Source organism: Hippocampus bargibanti, linkage group LG02 (genome assembly GCF_051943395.1).
Source record: "Hippocampus bargibanti isolate YZ-2025 linkage group LG02, ASM5194339v1, whole genome shotgun sequence".
NCBI lineage: Eukaryota > Metazoa > Chordata > Actinopteri > Syngnathiformes > Syngnathidae > Hippocampus > Hippocampus bargibanti.
This window is the reverse complement of record NC_142735.1, coordinates 22,219,230-22,233,465: the sequence shown is the minus strand read 5'-3', so window position 1 is coordinate 22,233,465 and position 14,236 is coordinate 22,219,230. Positions and strand designations below refer to the sequence as shown.

Below are 14,236 nucleotides of genomic sequence, written 5' to 3'. Positions count from 1 at the left end.
TGTGAAAGGGTATTGACAATACTGTATTAATTCTTAATTTTTGTTTATATTTTGATCACAGTAAAGGGGCAAAATTTCAATGAAGAAATATATATTCCATGATATATATTAAGTAACACAAATGTTACATTTTAAGAAAATAAAACGTAATATGAATAGGAAAATATAAACTTATAATGCTTAAACAGTATTTAAAATCATATGTACTTGGTTTTTTGGTCCAATTGTTAATCTGTAACCAACATATAATGCGTGTAACATTATATTTGTAAAAATATTCTCATTTTTATTTTTATGATCTACATTCGACAGCGTTGAAGAATCAGCTCGTCTCCTCTCGTCGATCGATTACTTTGGTCTTGTGCTAACTTTAGTCGCTCCAAAGCCGCATCGATTAACCACTCTGCTGTTTTTTATCTATAAATTACCATCAAATACGAACTCACTGCGGACTTTTTGCTTTGTTTCTAAACTTTCCATGCCCTGCGACATTTTCGGGACGCACGTCTAGGTCGGGTGTCCGCCTTTGACAACGTCCTGGTTTGTTTACATGGCAACATATGGTTCGTGCGCGCAACTTTTTCTCTGGCCATGGAGTCGCTGTTTGAACACAAGGTGTATTTTCCCGCCGCGGGGGGAGCGGCGGACCCGGTGGACTGTGAGGTTCTTGAACAGAGAACGCACTTTTACCTCGGGGAGATTGTCCCTTTTGTTGTGGTGCTGCGTAAAGGACGTTTGTTAAGGGCAAAGCCGATGGGCGACTTATTCGCTGTGGCGACCGTTGGTGCTCTGCTCGACGACTGTCGGCTCGACATGAATGACAGCGTAGAAGAAGAAACAGAAGCAGAGGAGGACCAGGCTGATAAATCTTATGAGTACCACCGAAGAAGTGCCAACGCAAACCGGAAGTTCGTAGACTGCCGCCCGATTCTGAACCACAACAATGCACGTCACAGGATGGAACCGGTCAAGGTAAAAAACATATTCCAATTTCTTCCATACGGTGGCACCCTTGACGATACAATTCAGAAAGCGTGTTGACTGTGTACTTTTATGGGGCGTGGCCTACATGTAAGTTGTTGCTCATAGCGACTCCCTGTGAGTGTTCTCATTTTGCATTTGCCTGTTCCTCCCATTTGATAAATACTAAATGCACTGGCTCTCCTTGCTCACATGTTAGGGTATTACAGTATTTAAATTCAAGGATAACATCTTGTGCTTGTCTTGCAGTCGACTCAGCTGTCAGAAGAAAAGATTTCCTTCCGTCTTACAGTTACTCTGGACAAGCTCCCTGTCAACACGCTCCAAGCCAAGGTCAGTCTATTTGCAAATTCTCATCTCTTAATTAATTATTTTTTGGGAGGGATCTTTTTCCCATTTCTCATCAATACGATGTAAATTAAAGTCGCAATATAATGAGGATTAAATTACCAGCAATTATACACATTACCAGAATTTTTTTTGGTAGAACCTAAACATATTTTGAGGGGGTAAGTGAGTGTGGATGAAGCTTTCCTTGTTCCGAGACTGGACAGCACAAATGTACAGTAAATGAAGAACAAACTGAATTCTTCAGAAATCCTGCTTGATATAATATAATGTATTTTTGGACAAGAAGGGAAATATTTGAAGAAAAAAAGTTGCAAATGTTAATATATTAACAATACAAGAGAACGAGTGGACTATTATGGATTGAAATTGTAATCTTGCTGCTTAGGTATTATATTGTCTGCTGTGATCTGAGCAGATTGTTGTGAGCGTGTGGGAGTGGGACAAAGACCAAGTGGAGGTGAACGAAAATGGCTGCCTTGATCTTCTGCAGCTCCGCTCGCCCGCATGCACTTTCCGACAGGACCTCAACAAATTCAAGGCGCAGGGTATGGATACCGCCAACGATATCGACCTCTCGTCATTCGGTGAAATGTGATCAGTTCTGACAGCATGATGTAAAATAAAACTAGCATTAAAATTAATGTCGAGAATTATTTCAGTAGAATATACACTGCAGTTCAGATTGATTTATGTCATGCAAATATAACTGGTTCCCAACTTCATGCTTCTAGAATGTACAAAATCATCAATCCATGTTACGTAAACGGTGTATTCAGTGTTCAGTTCTATCACATTTAAACGAGGATCATCAACAGCATGAGCTAGCATATGAAATAACTTGTAACTTCTGACCTGCTGCCTCCTCATCCAGTCAGCACCACTCTGAATGTTCTGCCGCCCCCCAGTGTCAGGTGTCAGAAGTTAACCGTCTCTGGAAAACATCTAACGTTCCTTAAAGGTCAGGCGCGTTCTCCACCTGCATGTCCCATCGCGAGGCTTTGACGGCCACGCTCCCTTCTCACCCTCAGTGCTGAATGACGCATCCCAGGAGGAGCTTTGCATCACAGACGTGAGGATTCTTCCCAACTACAACTCGTCCTACCTTCCCATGATGCCGGATGGTTCCGTTCTGATCGTAGACAATGTCTGGTAAGTGCATCTCATCTTCGTATTGAAGCAAATTGAAAGTTGAGGTTCAAAACATTTCTGTATCTGATGTCTCGGTCGGTCGTCACTGAAGCCACCAATCAGCTGAGGTAACCATGGCGTCGTTTTACCGCGTGGACAGCGAGTGGTCACGTCTTCCGAGCACACTGGGGACCCTGGAGGAGCATAACTTCCTGTTCCGTCTCCAGCTTCAGGACAAAGACGACCACCATTCCAGTGAAGTGAGAATCTCAAGCGCGAGCGGTACTATTTATGAATCCCTATGTGATGTCGTTTTGATGGTCGCCAAAGTTTCATTGCATACTTTAAGGGACAACCGACGTCTCCGGACAAGTTGTGTCCATAGTTTGTAAAATGGCTTCAAATTACTTCTACTGAACATATTTTACAAAGATTCCACCGCATATAGCTATATTTTACGTTTTAAGACTCGCGCTGAATATTCAGGAAGTCTTGTTTTTGAGTTGGTGACGAGTCCGTACGTGACGTTACTGAAGGAACGCCCTGACTGAGAAAGGACATCCAATGCATTTTGCGGTACTATGTTTGGTCTGAAAACTTCGTGTTGATGGCGAAATTAGAAGGTAAACACATAAATAACGCAATGGTGAATCGTTGTATGTTACACCGAGACAACTCTTTTATATTCGCTGACAAAAATTCCAAGCTGAAAAATAAACCCATTTCAAACGGAGCTCTGGCGCAATCTTCTGCATTTTCTGTGATCCTTCACATCAGTCTTGGTCCCTCAAAATGACCCGGAAGATCTTCTTTAATCGATTGCAAACATGTATACTTTCCTCTTCAGAACTATTCGAATCACATTCATAACTGGATGTGTAACAAGAAAGCATATTCTCCGAATCTGAAGCCATTGTTTGGATTCTCCAGCAAGGCAAGACGTCTTAGTGTGACATCACGAACTGGGGACGGGACTTTCTGAAAATTCCCAATTCGCAGCTCAATTTTTTTGCAGATTTTGGACACTTTAAGTCATTTTTATTGATGTTTTGCATTTGACTATATATCAGCCTGCGTGCTTTGGGTATTTTAGATGCTATAAAACGTTTTTCTGATGTCAGTTAGGAAACAAAAAAGTGATGTCGGTTGTCCTTTAAAAAATAGTTTAGCCAGTGAACTGCCGGGGTACTCTACCACAAAGGTGTCAAAGTTAAGGCCCGGGGGGGCCAAATGTGCCCCGCCACATCATTTTATTCAGCCCACAAAAGCAAATAAACGTGTGAAATTCCATGATGTCTGAACCAAAATGTCCAATTGTCCCACGTAAACCACAATAACACAATTTGAAAACTAAAAATTCATTCATTTGTTGTGCGCTCCAGAAGTAATTTTGGGGACTTCCCCAAAATTCATAACAGCCCCCTGGAGGAAAACAAAACCACAATGTGGTCCACAGCAAAAAATGACTTTGATACCCCTGGCGTCCATATCACTCATCCTGTATTTACTCTTCATTACAAACTAGTATGGATTTAGTTTGACAGATTTTTTAGCGGCATGTGCCAATTTTTGAACGTTTTATTTCATGTTACTTTTTGCACATGTGCTCGAATAGGGAGCTGAAGAGCCACATTCACAACAGGTGTCTGATTCTATTTTGTATGTAGGGTTTGGAAATCCCACTTTTTGCTGTGTTACAATGGCGTACGTCAACACTCCCGCACGCAAGGTGAGCGCATCGTTATCAAGCACTGCTCGCCATCTCGCAACACGGCTGACATTCCTTCATAACCCCCCAGGCACATCGCCACTTTTTACTCACTGCCCAGCATCCGCTTGAATCGTCCTCGGCTGGTGATGACCGCTTCCTGCCCGAACACCGTCAGACCTCGCGAGAGCTTCCCGGTCAAGTACACCCTTGTTAACAACTTGCGTGACTTCCTGTCTGTTCGCCTGCACTGGAATTTTCAGGGTGGGTTATCGCGACATGTGGCTTCACGTCGACACGGCTTCCATGACAGAATCGTCATCCGCTTATCCAGCAACTGCAGTCAGTGGCCACCAGAACGGCGAGGTGACAGCGGTGGTGTGCCAGTCTCCATTCCGAAACCTGGGACGTTGCAGGAAGGGCTCCACTGTGTCTTTTACTCTCGCCTTCCAGATTCTTGGAACGGGACTTTTTGAGGTACAGTGCCAGAAAAGCACGTTTGCCTTTTCAGCTGCTTCATTCTTTTTTGATGTTTGATTTTTAATTTTGTAGGAGTACTTCATTTTATATATATATATATATATACAGTAAAGTCTCGTTATATCGATATCGGATATATCGATAGTCCCGGTTATATCGATATTTTTAGGACTCCCTTGAATATCGATATAACGAGACTTTACTGTGTGTATATATATATATATATATATATATATATATATTTGAACAGCGGTACATACAAACATTTTTGTAGTAATATATGTAATATTGTCTCCAGTTGTACATGTACATATCTTTATCGAGCATATATTTTATTAAATGTTTATTTTTCAGTACAAACCAATTCAGGTTATACATAGAGTCTTAAACATACTTATATAAGCCTTGTTTAAGCCTTAAACATACATTCCATACAAAATATAGCACTGAAGCAACTTACAAACATCCAATATAATACATGGTGATTTATTTAGTGCTTTGTCAACAGCTGAAGCTGCAAAAAAGCACTTAACATAGACAACTATCATATACAGAAAATAAAGTAGTCGCATGTCATTTTAATCCATTCTACAGTCGCCCAAAAATATATTTTTTTTTCTTAAATGGACTCACTTTCTTAAACAATGACACTGATAATAATAAAAAAAAACATTCCTTCTAATAGCCACTCACTGCAAATCTCAAGACATAATTTAATTGCGGACTGAAGTTACATTTTACATTTTAAAATGGACATAAGTGATTATTATTTCACCAAATGTCATACTTTGATTTAATTATATGTACAGTACATACAGTCATTGTATTCTTTATTTGTATTAACCATTTATTAACATTTAATGATACAAATAAAAAATTACAGGCATAAATGTGCCAATTGTGAACAACTGCCTTATATAAATGTAATAATCCAATGTATTTATTTATTTGTTTGTTCGTTTATGTATTTATTTATTTGTCCATTTATCTATGTATTGATTCATTATCCATGTATTTATCTATTTATTTATTAATATTTTATCTGTAAATTTTTGTTTATTTATTTAGTTATTTGTTTGTTTATTTATTTGTGGTCCAAGTGCTGTTGTCCAATTGTATTTTATTTTTCATTTGCTGTATTCCGACACATCAGTTAAGCCAGCACATGAAAATGAAACTCCGGTACAAAGCGCCACCTGAAAAGCACCAGTCGCCAAAGCCGTGCACGCCACCCTCGTCGGGCAGCGTGGCGCGATCTCTGAGCCTTTCCCACCCATTGCCGACTTCCAGACCACAACACGTCAGGTATGGATAAGCACTTAAAGATGCTAACGCTACTTAGCTCCCGTTACATAATAGATAACTTAAGCAACTATGTGGCACCACATTCAGCGACGAACCTGTTGGTAGATGGATAGTTAACCAAAAGTTAGCCACTAAGTGATTCCATGAATTGAAATGTCAAGCATGCAAAAAGAAATAAAAGAACTACCGTGTGTATAAAAAGTGGGTATTGGTATTGAGCTGATATCGGCTAATTTCAATGCAGCCGTGTCAGAGATGTTTGTCCGGACACTGTGAACAAAGGCTCAAACACAGGAAGATTGTCTTTTACTGCCGGCAGGAGATGCAGCCATTCATGACCGACGCCCAACCTCTACAACCCGCTGCCCAGCAATTATTGAGAGTATATGCAAATTTAAGTGATACATTAGAAAAACAATCTTGTTGATTTGAATACCACACCCCTGGACTTCCCAAGCACCAACACCCATAAACTAACAGAACATAAACATTTTAATGGGTTGCCTTTCCATGAACTGATAGATTTGTAACCTGGCTAATGAGCTCTTCCCTGAAGGAGATTACCAAATCCTAAATTCTGCCCAAGGCCAGATCTCCTTCCTGAGGATAACAGTTTAACAGCCTGTGTCTGTCCACATTAGATTGACCCCATATTTTCTGTGCTTCCGTTGTGGGCCTTGTGTTCAGCCAACTACACATACAACAGCATGAAACTTATCAATATGACAACTTCTTTTCTGTCTATTCTCTATCCATCTGTTACTTATGAAGGCGGCCCATACTAGCCACTGCAAGTTAAACTGTAAATTATAATCCTCCCAACCTGGAGTTGATGTGACATTTGTGGCAGTTTGACACATTTGTGAATCGTCACATGGCAACCCACTCCTTAAATAGCGTGGTACTTAACTGCTACTCCCATTGAGAAACGGACATCAGCGACTAACGGGAAGATTTCCAAGTCAACTATGTAGCCAGTGGTGTTAACTGAAGCGTCATGATGCAATGCGGCTTTCCATCCAATTGGTTCGCTCCTGGGCCAAAGCATCATGAGGCTTCACTTGTTCTATTGCGCCTTCATGTGGAAAATAAACGTCATGACACACAGAGTGATTAAAATGATGGATTTGATGGGGTCGAAATGGCAGTGAGTTGTGATGTCAATAAATGTTAACTTAGTTAGCGCCACTGCTACTTGGTGGCGAACGCTAGTGACTAATTTGAATCAGTAACGCTACACCTTGTGAAAATAAGTGATGAGTCGTTTATAGGCTAATCGCTCGGGTTGTATGTGTTGAGCAGTGACCATTTTTTTTGAGAATAGGATCTTGAAAAGTGTTTTATCATACTGGCGACTCGGTAACTACCGCTAGCTGCTGACGCATGCTGTTGTTGTTTTTTTTCAGGACGGGTAGCACGATGGAGCGTCCATTCAACAATTCCCACTACGTGAGTCCAGAGCAAAGCATCATTTCATTGGACCAAGTTGCGAAAAGACAATGTCAGGTCTTTGTGCTGGATCACACCAGCAGCTAAAGATAGGAGATTTTCATGCACCGGTGGGCATTTAAGTAAAAATATCTCTTCATTTTCGATCATCCAGGCTTATTGGGTTGATTTAGAAATAATAAAACAACCACTACCCTTGAGCCATCCATGAGGGAATATTGCTTGACTGGTTGCCAGCCTATCTCAGGGTACATGCGGTACACACCAACAACCATTCGTAAACACATTGACATCTGTGGTCCTCTTAGATGTTTTATGTTATAGAATGGGAAAATGTCAATCAAACTGAAGTCTTAACACTGGGTTTATTTAAATGATTATTTAATTGAGTTATTTTGCAAATATTTATTTTGGTTTGTTCTGCTCATTTCAATGATTGAGACACTGGACGTAGCACATGTAGCTAATACTTACGGGCGTATTTCATCATAATGTTTTAATTTTAGGATTTTAATGTTTACATTTTTCTCCTTCAAAAAAACTTGCAGGAAAAAAAACTGCCTTTTTCCCTCATGGGATTTTATATTCTGGGTAAATTATGTACAACTATTTTTGTAAATCCTGGAATATCTTTGTTTTGGGAAATATTCCAACCTTATTTTCATATGAGCAACATTGTCTTTATTTCAGCTTTGTTTTTCCCTCTTTGAGTATTTCAAAATTATCGGCTTAGCATAAATAGACAACATTCTCAAAGTTATGACTTCACTGTCATAACGTTAGTGTTTTGGTTTGAACATTTTATCATTGGTGTACATTTCAAAATCATTTTGTGGATTGAAATATGTTTTGTTGTTTTTCTTCTGAAATGCATCTCAGAAAATTGTATACATAAAAGACACCTAATCTTTATTTGCTTTGATACATTTTCAAATACCAGGCAAGTATTTCTTCATCTCAATAAAAAGTTCATTCAACCACTTAAAAAGAAACTTTAGTTTTGAGTTGGTATTTATTTCACAAAAGAGAAAAGCACTTGTTTCCAGTTACATGGTTTGACTGCATAAGTTAACACAACAGTGGAGTGCACAAAAAAATGACCAATATGAATCATTTATATTTACTTTGAACTGGGGAATATACTGTGAATCATGTCATAAAATAAAAAGATTTAAAAAAAAATCAGATCACATATTTGTCATCTCGTTCTTTTTCTTTTCATCCATGTTCTCATAGGGGACACCTATAAAGAGAAAAAAAAATCAATTACAGTAAAGTATCGTTATATCGATATCGGTTATATCGATAGTACTGCTTATTACGATACTATTTCGATGAACGCAAGGAGAAAATTTACATGCCGCAGGATCGGATATATCGATAGTCCGGTTATATCGATATTTTTTCCGACTCCCGAGAATATCGATATAACCAGACTTTACTGTATATATCTCTCTGTCTTTCTTCAGATGCATTTAAATAGTTAAATGAAAAAAATAGTAATATAATAATTTTATATGAAAGAGATTCAATGCTAAAATTAAACATTGTGTGGTTTATTTAAAAAAAAAGTTTGGAAGCCCCGTACTAATAAGTAAAGAATACAGTGGCGGACCGTCAAGGCCTGCAAAGCCTTCTCTGCTGGCCTAAATCTCAATATCAGAATCACAGACTGATGTTAATTATATGTTGTCCATGAATTCTTGTGAAATAATCCCATATTGTCTTTCAGAATCCTCTCATTACTTTTCCCCTGTTGCGCTGCTTCCAGAGGTGTGTTTTCGTATTTAAACATTTAACCAATCACATTTCAGCCATCATTTGTTACTAGGGTCAAAAATCTACCTGGACGCCTTCACAATCAGCTCTGCGGGCCCTGTCGCAACAAATGTGTCAATCAAACTGTTGCTCTAACCAATCAGATTTGGAGTTGGCAACCCAAAAGGGTTCTTCTAGAAGGCGCTGGTCAATGTCAGAGTTTTTGCAAACTATGATTAGCTAGTCACTAGCCAATCATAGTTTGCAAAAACTGCTCTGATCACAAGCTGCTCGTGACAAGAGCATATTGGCCAGAGCTAGCACACTTATAGGTAGCGAGCTGCATAAGCAAATATATTGTTGATTTAATAGCAGTTTTTGTCAACCCAAAATGGCTGAAGTAGGAGAAAAAATGGATTTTGTTGGAGATTTACTGTTAAAGCTATTTTCAAGACGACCTTTTCAAGAAAAAAATGGACATCATTAAGAAAGGTCGGACAGTTATTTCCTGGATAATGGTACCCTCTAGTGGACTTGTAGTAAATCACAACACACTTTTTTCCAGTCTGGGTTGATTCAGACATAGCACTACTGAAGGCCTAGCGATGAAATCCAAGGCTCGCCACTGCTAAAATATTGGCGCTACTTACGTTTTGATGACATTCGGAGGCTGTTGTCTTTCCCCTTGTTTTTCCTGTGAACACAATGCCAGTGATTTCCATTTGAACGGTACAAGTCGTCCATTTTGGTTTTCCAATACTACTCAACATTCCAGGATCAATCAATAACTAAAGAAAGAGGCAGAAACTAAAAAAGGAACTTTTTTCACAGCACAGTGCTCTCACCGCTTGTGAGACGATGGCAGCTTCTGAATTACATAAACGTCTGACCTGGAAATAAAAAACTTCATTACTTGGATTTAATATGACAAATATGGCCATTTAGGCTCATCCCATGAGAGCTCGCCGCTGCGAGTCACTCGCATGATTTGAACCGCATCTTTTTTTTTTTTTGCTGCATGCCTTTTTTTCATTCACTTTGAAGTGAATTTACTTTTTATTTTTAACTATCTGGAAACACTCTGAAAGAATACATGAGTTCAAATGATATTTACAGAGGATTACGATACTGCCGTGTATTTAAAATATATGATTCAAACAAGTTTTTTCAAATAAATTGAATAATTATAATAATAATAATAAATTTCATTTATAAGCGCCTTTCAAAACTCTCAAGATCACTTTACAGTCACAGGTTACGTTTTTCTGTGGGTGAGCAGTGGCAGCCACACGTGCCAGCATTCACTCAACCCGGAAGTAACTCAAACAAATGGGAAGCTAGCTAATAGATAGCTAATAGATAGCTAGCTAGACCGCTAATATATAGCTAATAGATAGTTAATAGATAACTAACAGATAGCAAATAGGTAGCTTGATAGCTAGCTCAACTGTCATAATCTATTTTCTCACATCAAAGTGATTTGACACTAAAAGTAAAGCAAATTATTTGGATTACCAAAAGGTTACATCGGTTTTGTAATTAAGTAAAAATAATTTCAGCAAGAATAATACATTAAGTGCATCACATGATAATCGTAAGACAATTCCACGTTCATTTTCCTTGTAACAATATAACACAATATAACACAGAACAAGAACTTCAAAACTAAAAAGTATTTTTAAATGAATATTTGTTGGAATATGATGTTATTTGTTTATTTTTCATTTGTATATTTTTCAGTTGATTGTTTGTATTGGAAGAGAATAAAAGGAAAGCATACACACACACACAGACACACACACACACACGCGCGCGCGCACACACACACACACACGCATACACACACAGCTTCATATCAAGCCCGACTTACTTGTCAACGCTTTTGCAAACACACACAAGGGTGACCACAATGACGACGACAACGGCGACCGACACCAGTACAGCAATCAGAATGATCCAATGAGTTTCTGCAAGAACATAGTTGAATTTTATTATTATTATTATTATTATTATTATTATTAACCCCCACCCCTCCCAAAAATTGCACCGTACAATAAGAATACAACTGCCATTCCTCTTCTTCTTGTAAGAATAAAAACTATATTTTTATTGACACGATTCTTTTCAATGGGACTTCTGTTTTGTCAGATCTACTGTATTTTCCGGTGTATAAGGCGCACCGGAGTATAAGGCGCACCACAAGGAATGGTGTATTTTCAAATGTTTCCATGTATAAGGTGCACTTTCAATGAATGAAAACGCCACCAAATCGCAGGGACAATTTAGAGTGTTCAATCAGCCCACCAGGCATGTTTTTGGAATGTGGGAGGAAACCGGGATACCCGGAGAAAACCCACATAGGCATGGGTAGAAAACGCAAACTCCACAATGGAAGCTCGGAGCTGGGATTGACCCAGTGACCTTTGCACCGTGAGGTTGGCGCGCTAACAACTGCATTACCGGATTGCCTGCAATTATACCAACAATATTTTGATTTACCATATTTTGGAACTATAAAAGCCTTTTGGGATAAAGTTAAAGCGGCTTAAACAAAGTACATTTGTTTTAACACAGTGGTACCGCGTCCGTGCAAGTTTAATTGTTGCATCTTAACCATGCTTGTGAGTGTTTTATTTTTTAGTTACCGTATTTTCCGGCGTATATGGGGCCCTGGTGTATAAGGCGCACCCTCAATGAATGGTGTATTTTCAAAAATTTCCATATACGGTATAAGGCGCACCTTCATTGAATGAAAAAAAGTTTTCTAAATATGTATAATATTTATTCAGTGAATAAATTGGGCATATAAAGAGAAAAAATATCAGAAAATTATTTTTGATTCATTAAGACAGACGTTTTTGAAGAAAAACAATGTGCATTATGTTTTAAGAAATTACAGTCATAATTATTTTAAAAATGAATAGGTTGTTTAGTGTTTCAAAAAAACATGCCAGATAAGGGGAAGAAAATAGCTTGCATGATTTTGAAAAGTCAGAAGTACAAAAATGAAGTCATGATTTAGTGTAAAAAAAAAAAAAAAAACGAAAAAAATCTGGTTGTTGCAAAATTTGGTTTCTCGAAAAGTGTAGATTTTTTTAATATTTAAATTGATGATTTTTTTCCCCCGTATTTTCCGGTGTATATGGCGCACCAGAGTAAAAGGCACACCCCCAAGGAATGGTCTATTTTCAATGTTTTTCCATGTAAAAGGCGCACCAGACTATAAGACACACATTCAACAAGGCACACATTCAACAAATCTTTCAACTATACTATATACATAAACGTTTTCCAAATATAAGGCACCACTGCATTATAAGGAGCTAGATTAGAGGCTGGGGTTACGCACGACTTCTATGGTGGGGGGAAATGGAGTCAGTGGCTTCCGACAGTCGTTGCCAGACCTGTTGTGGCTCAATATGACTTCACCTATAAGGTGCGCCTGCATATAAGGCACATAGTCATCTTTTGAAGAATATCAAGGCTTTTGGGTGCGCCTTATAGACCGGCATATACGCTATTTGTCTTCATATTTTGATGGACCTGTAATTCTCATTCGGTTTTTGTTTTTCTTTTGTCTAATTCCATCTCGTGTCATTCTTGAATGAATTCTTACCGAGTCCTTCGACGTCTGTGATCTGCTCCTGGCAGTTGGAACCTTGGTAGCCTGGAGCGCAGGTGCACGAGTAAGACGTGTTGTTGATGTCGTTACACGTTCCTCCATTCTGACAGGGGCTGCTGAGGCACGGACTCGCTGAAACGCAACGCGGCGAGTAAGTGCAGGAAGTTTCTGGACTTCACTTTTTTTCCTTTACATATTTTTTTGGGGCAAATATTTCAATATCAAATATCAGTTGTATTTTTTTCTCCAAATTTTAGAATTTGCATTCTTAGTACAATCAGAATCACATTTATTGCCAAGTATGTAGAACACACAAGGAATTTGTCTCCAGTAGAACACGCTGCACTAGTATCATCATAAGAAAATGTGATGACTTATGTTTTCAATATCTATATTGGAGCAAAAATTATTATATTTAATGTTATTACAGTTAGCTTGCTGACCAATTCCCACAAAATATTTTCACGTTTTCTTCACATTGGGCTGCCTCGTATTCATTTTCTAAATGTACAATACAATACAATACAATACAATACAATACAATACAATCTATTCCCTCTCGCTCCCTCAGATCCTCTTCCTCCACCTCTATGTGCCCCCTCCCTGCCCGTCTGTCTAAGCACGATGGGGGACAGTGCTTTCAGCTGCTCTGCCCCCAAACTCTGGAACTCACTTTCTCCCAACATTCGTAACATCGATTATCTTCCCACCTTCAAATGCCATCTCAAAACCCACCTATTTAAAATTGCATTTTCTGTGTAGCTCTATCTCTTGTTTCCATTTATAATTGTGGTTTATTTATTGTATTCTATTTATAATTGTATTGTATTTATTATTGCATCTATGATTGTCTGCCCTTGAGAGCTTTGTAATGCGCTTGAAATAAAATGTATTATTATTATTAGTATTATTATTATTATTAATACATATTGATTTATATCACGCTTTAACAACAGCTGAAGCTGTAACAAAGCGCTTAATATGGACAACTATCATATACACGAAAATAAAGCAGTCACAAAGATAGTAGAAAGCTCACCCCTGTGACAGTCGCGTCTGTAGTCATAAATGGCACAGACATAGCCCTCCCGGCAGCTCTTGGCTTGGCATACGGCACCGGTTGTAGTGCATTCGCAGGCTTGGGTGCAGTCTTCGGTCACAAAGGTCTCCTTCAGCTGCACGGTGCACATAGGATGGGAAAAAAATACATTTGTCACATTTGTTTACCTCGCGTCATCATTAAAAAAAGGTGAAAACCCTATTACAGTCGTACCTCTGATACAAGTGACTTAAAGGTCAAATGACGTCTCCGGTTTTGTCCATAATTTGTAAAATGGCTTCAAATGACTTCTACTGAGCGTATTTTAAAAAGATTCCACCGCATATAGCTATATTTTACGTTTTAGACTCGCGCTGAATATTCAGGAAGTCTTGTTTTTGAGTTGGTGACGAGT

General features: G+C 38.6%; 2 protein-coding genes across 3 annotated transcripts in view; one reads left to right on the top strand and one right to left on the bottom strand.

Annotated features, from left to right (window-relative positions):
• Positions 1-229: 229 nt before the first annotated feature.
• Positions 230-8,262, top strand: trappc14 (trafficking protein particle complex subunit 14). 2 transcript variants are annotated; one of them, XR_016114217.1, is made up of 11 exons: positions 230-972; positions 1,231-1,314; positions 1,748-1,877; positions 2,204-2,290; positions 2,361-2,481; positions 2,573-2,720; positions 4,128-4,189; positions 4,260-4,432; positions 4,503-4,645; positions 5,717-5,953; positions 7,360-7,495. XR_016114217.1 is itself a non-coding variant. In XM_088990199.1 (11 exons), the coding sequence occupies exons 1-11, from the start codon at positions 592-594 to the stop codon at positions 7,487-7,489; spliced, it is 1,611 nt and encodes a 536-aa protein (XP_088846325.1). In that variant the 5' UTR covers positions 241-591; the 3' UTR covers positions 7,490-8,262. The 2 variants fall into 2 exon arrangements, 1 of the variants encoding a protein (XP_088846325.1); XM_088990199.1 differs by having other exon boundaries at positions 241-972; positions 5,802-5,953; positions 7,360-8,262.
• Positions 8,263-8,395: 133 nt separating this feature from the next.
• Positions 8,396-14,236, bottom strand: part of zanl (zonadhesin, like) — a 54,382-nt gene continuing 48,541 nt past the window's right edge. Inside the window, exons 126-131 of the mRNA XM_088991259.1 lie at positions 13,822-13,957; positions 12,777-12,914; positions 11,031-11,127; positions 10,006-10,050; positions 9,811-9,854; positions 8,396-8,645 (exon numbers count right to left, since the gene is read on the bottom strand). Of these exons, the coding sequence (XP_088847385.1) occupies positions 8,590-8,645; positions 9,811-9,854; positions 10,006-10,050; positions 11,031-11,127; positions 12,777-12,914; positions 13,822-13,957 (516 nt within the window). The 3' untranslated portion in view covers positions 8,396-8,589. The remainder of the gene's footprint in view (positions 8,646-9,810; positions 9,855-10,005; positions 10,051-11,030; positions 11,128-12,776; positions 12,915-13,821; positions 13,958-14,236) is intronic.

Excerpts from the sequence above, each read along its gene's own strand:
- trappc14 (XM_088990199.1), top strand. The coding sequence starts at position 592 with ATGGAGTCGCTGTTTGAACACAAGGTGTATTTTCCCGCCGCGGGGGGA. Across the intron at positions 2,721-4,127 it reads ACGACCACCATTCCAGTGAA|GGTTTGGAAATCCCACTTTT; the intron begins GTGAGAATCTCA and ends TTTTGTATGTAG. Across the intron at positions 4,190-4,259 it reads TCAACACTCCCGCACGCAAG|GCACATCGCCACTTTTTACT; the intron begins GTGAGCGCATCG and ends ATAACCCCCCAG.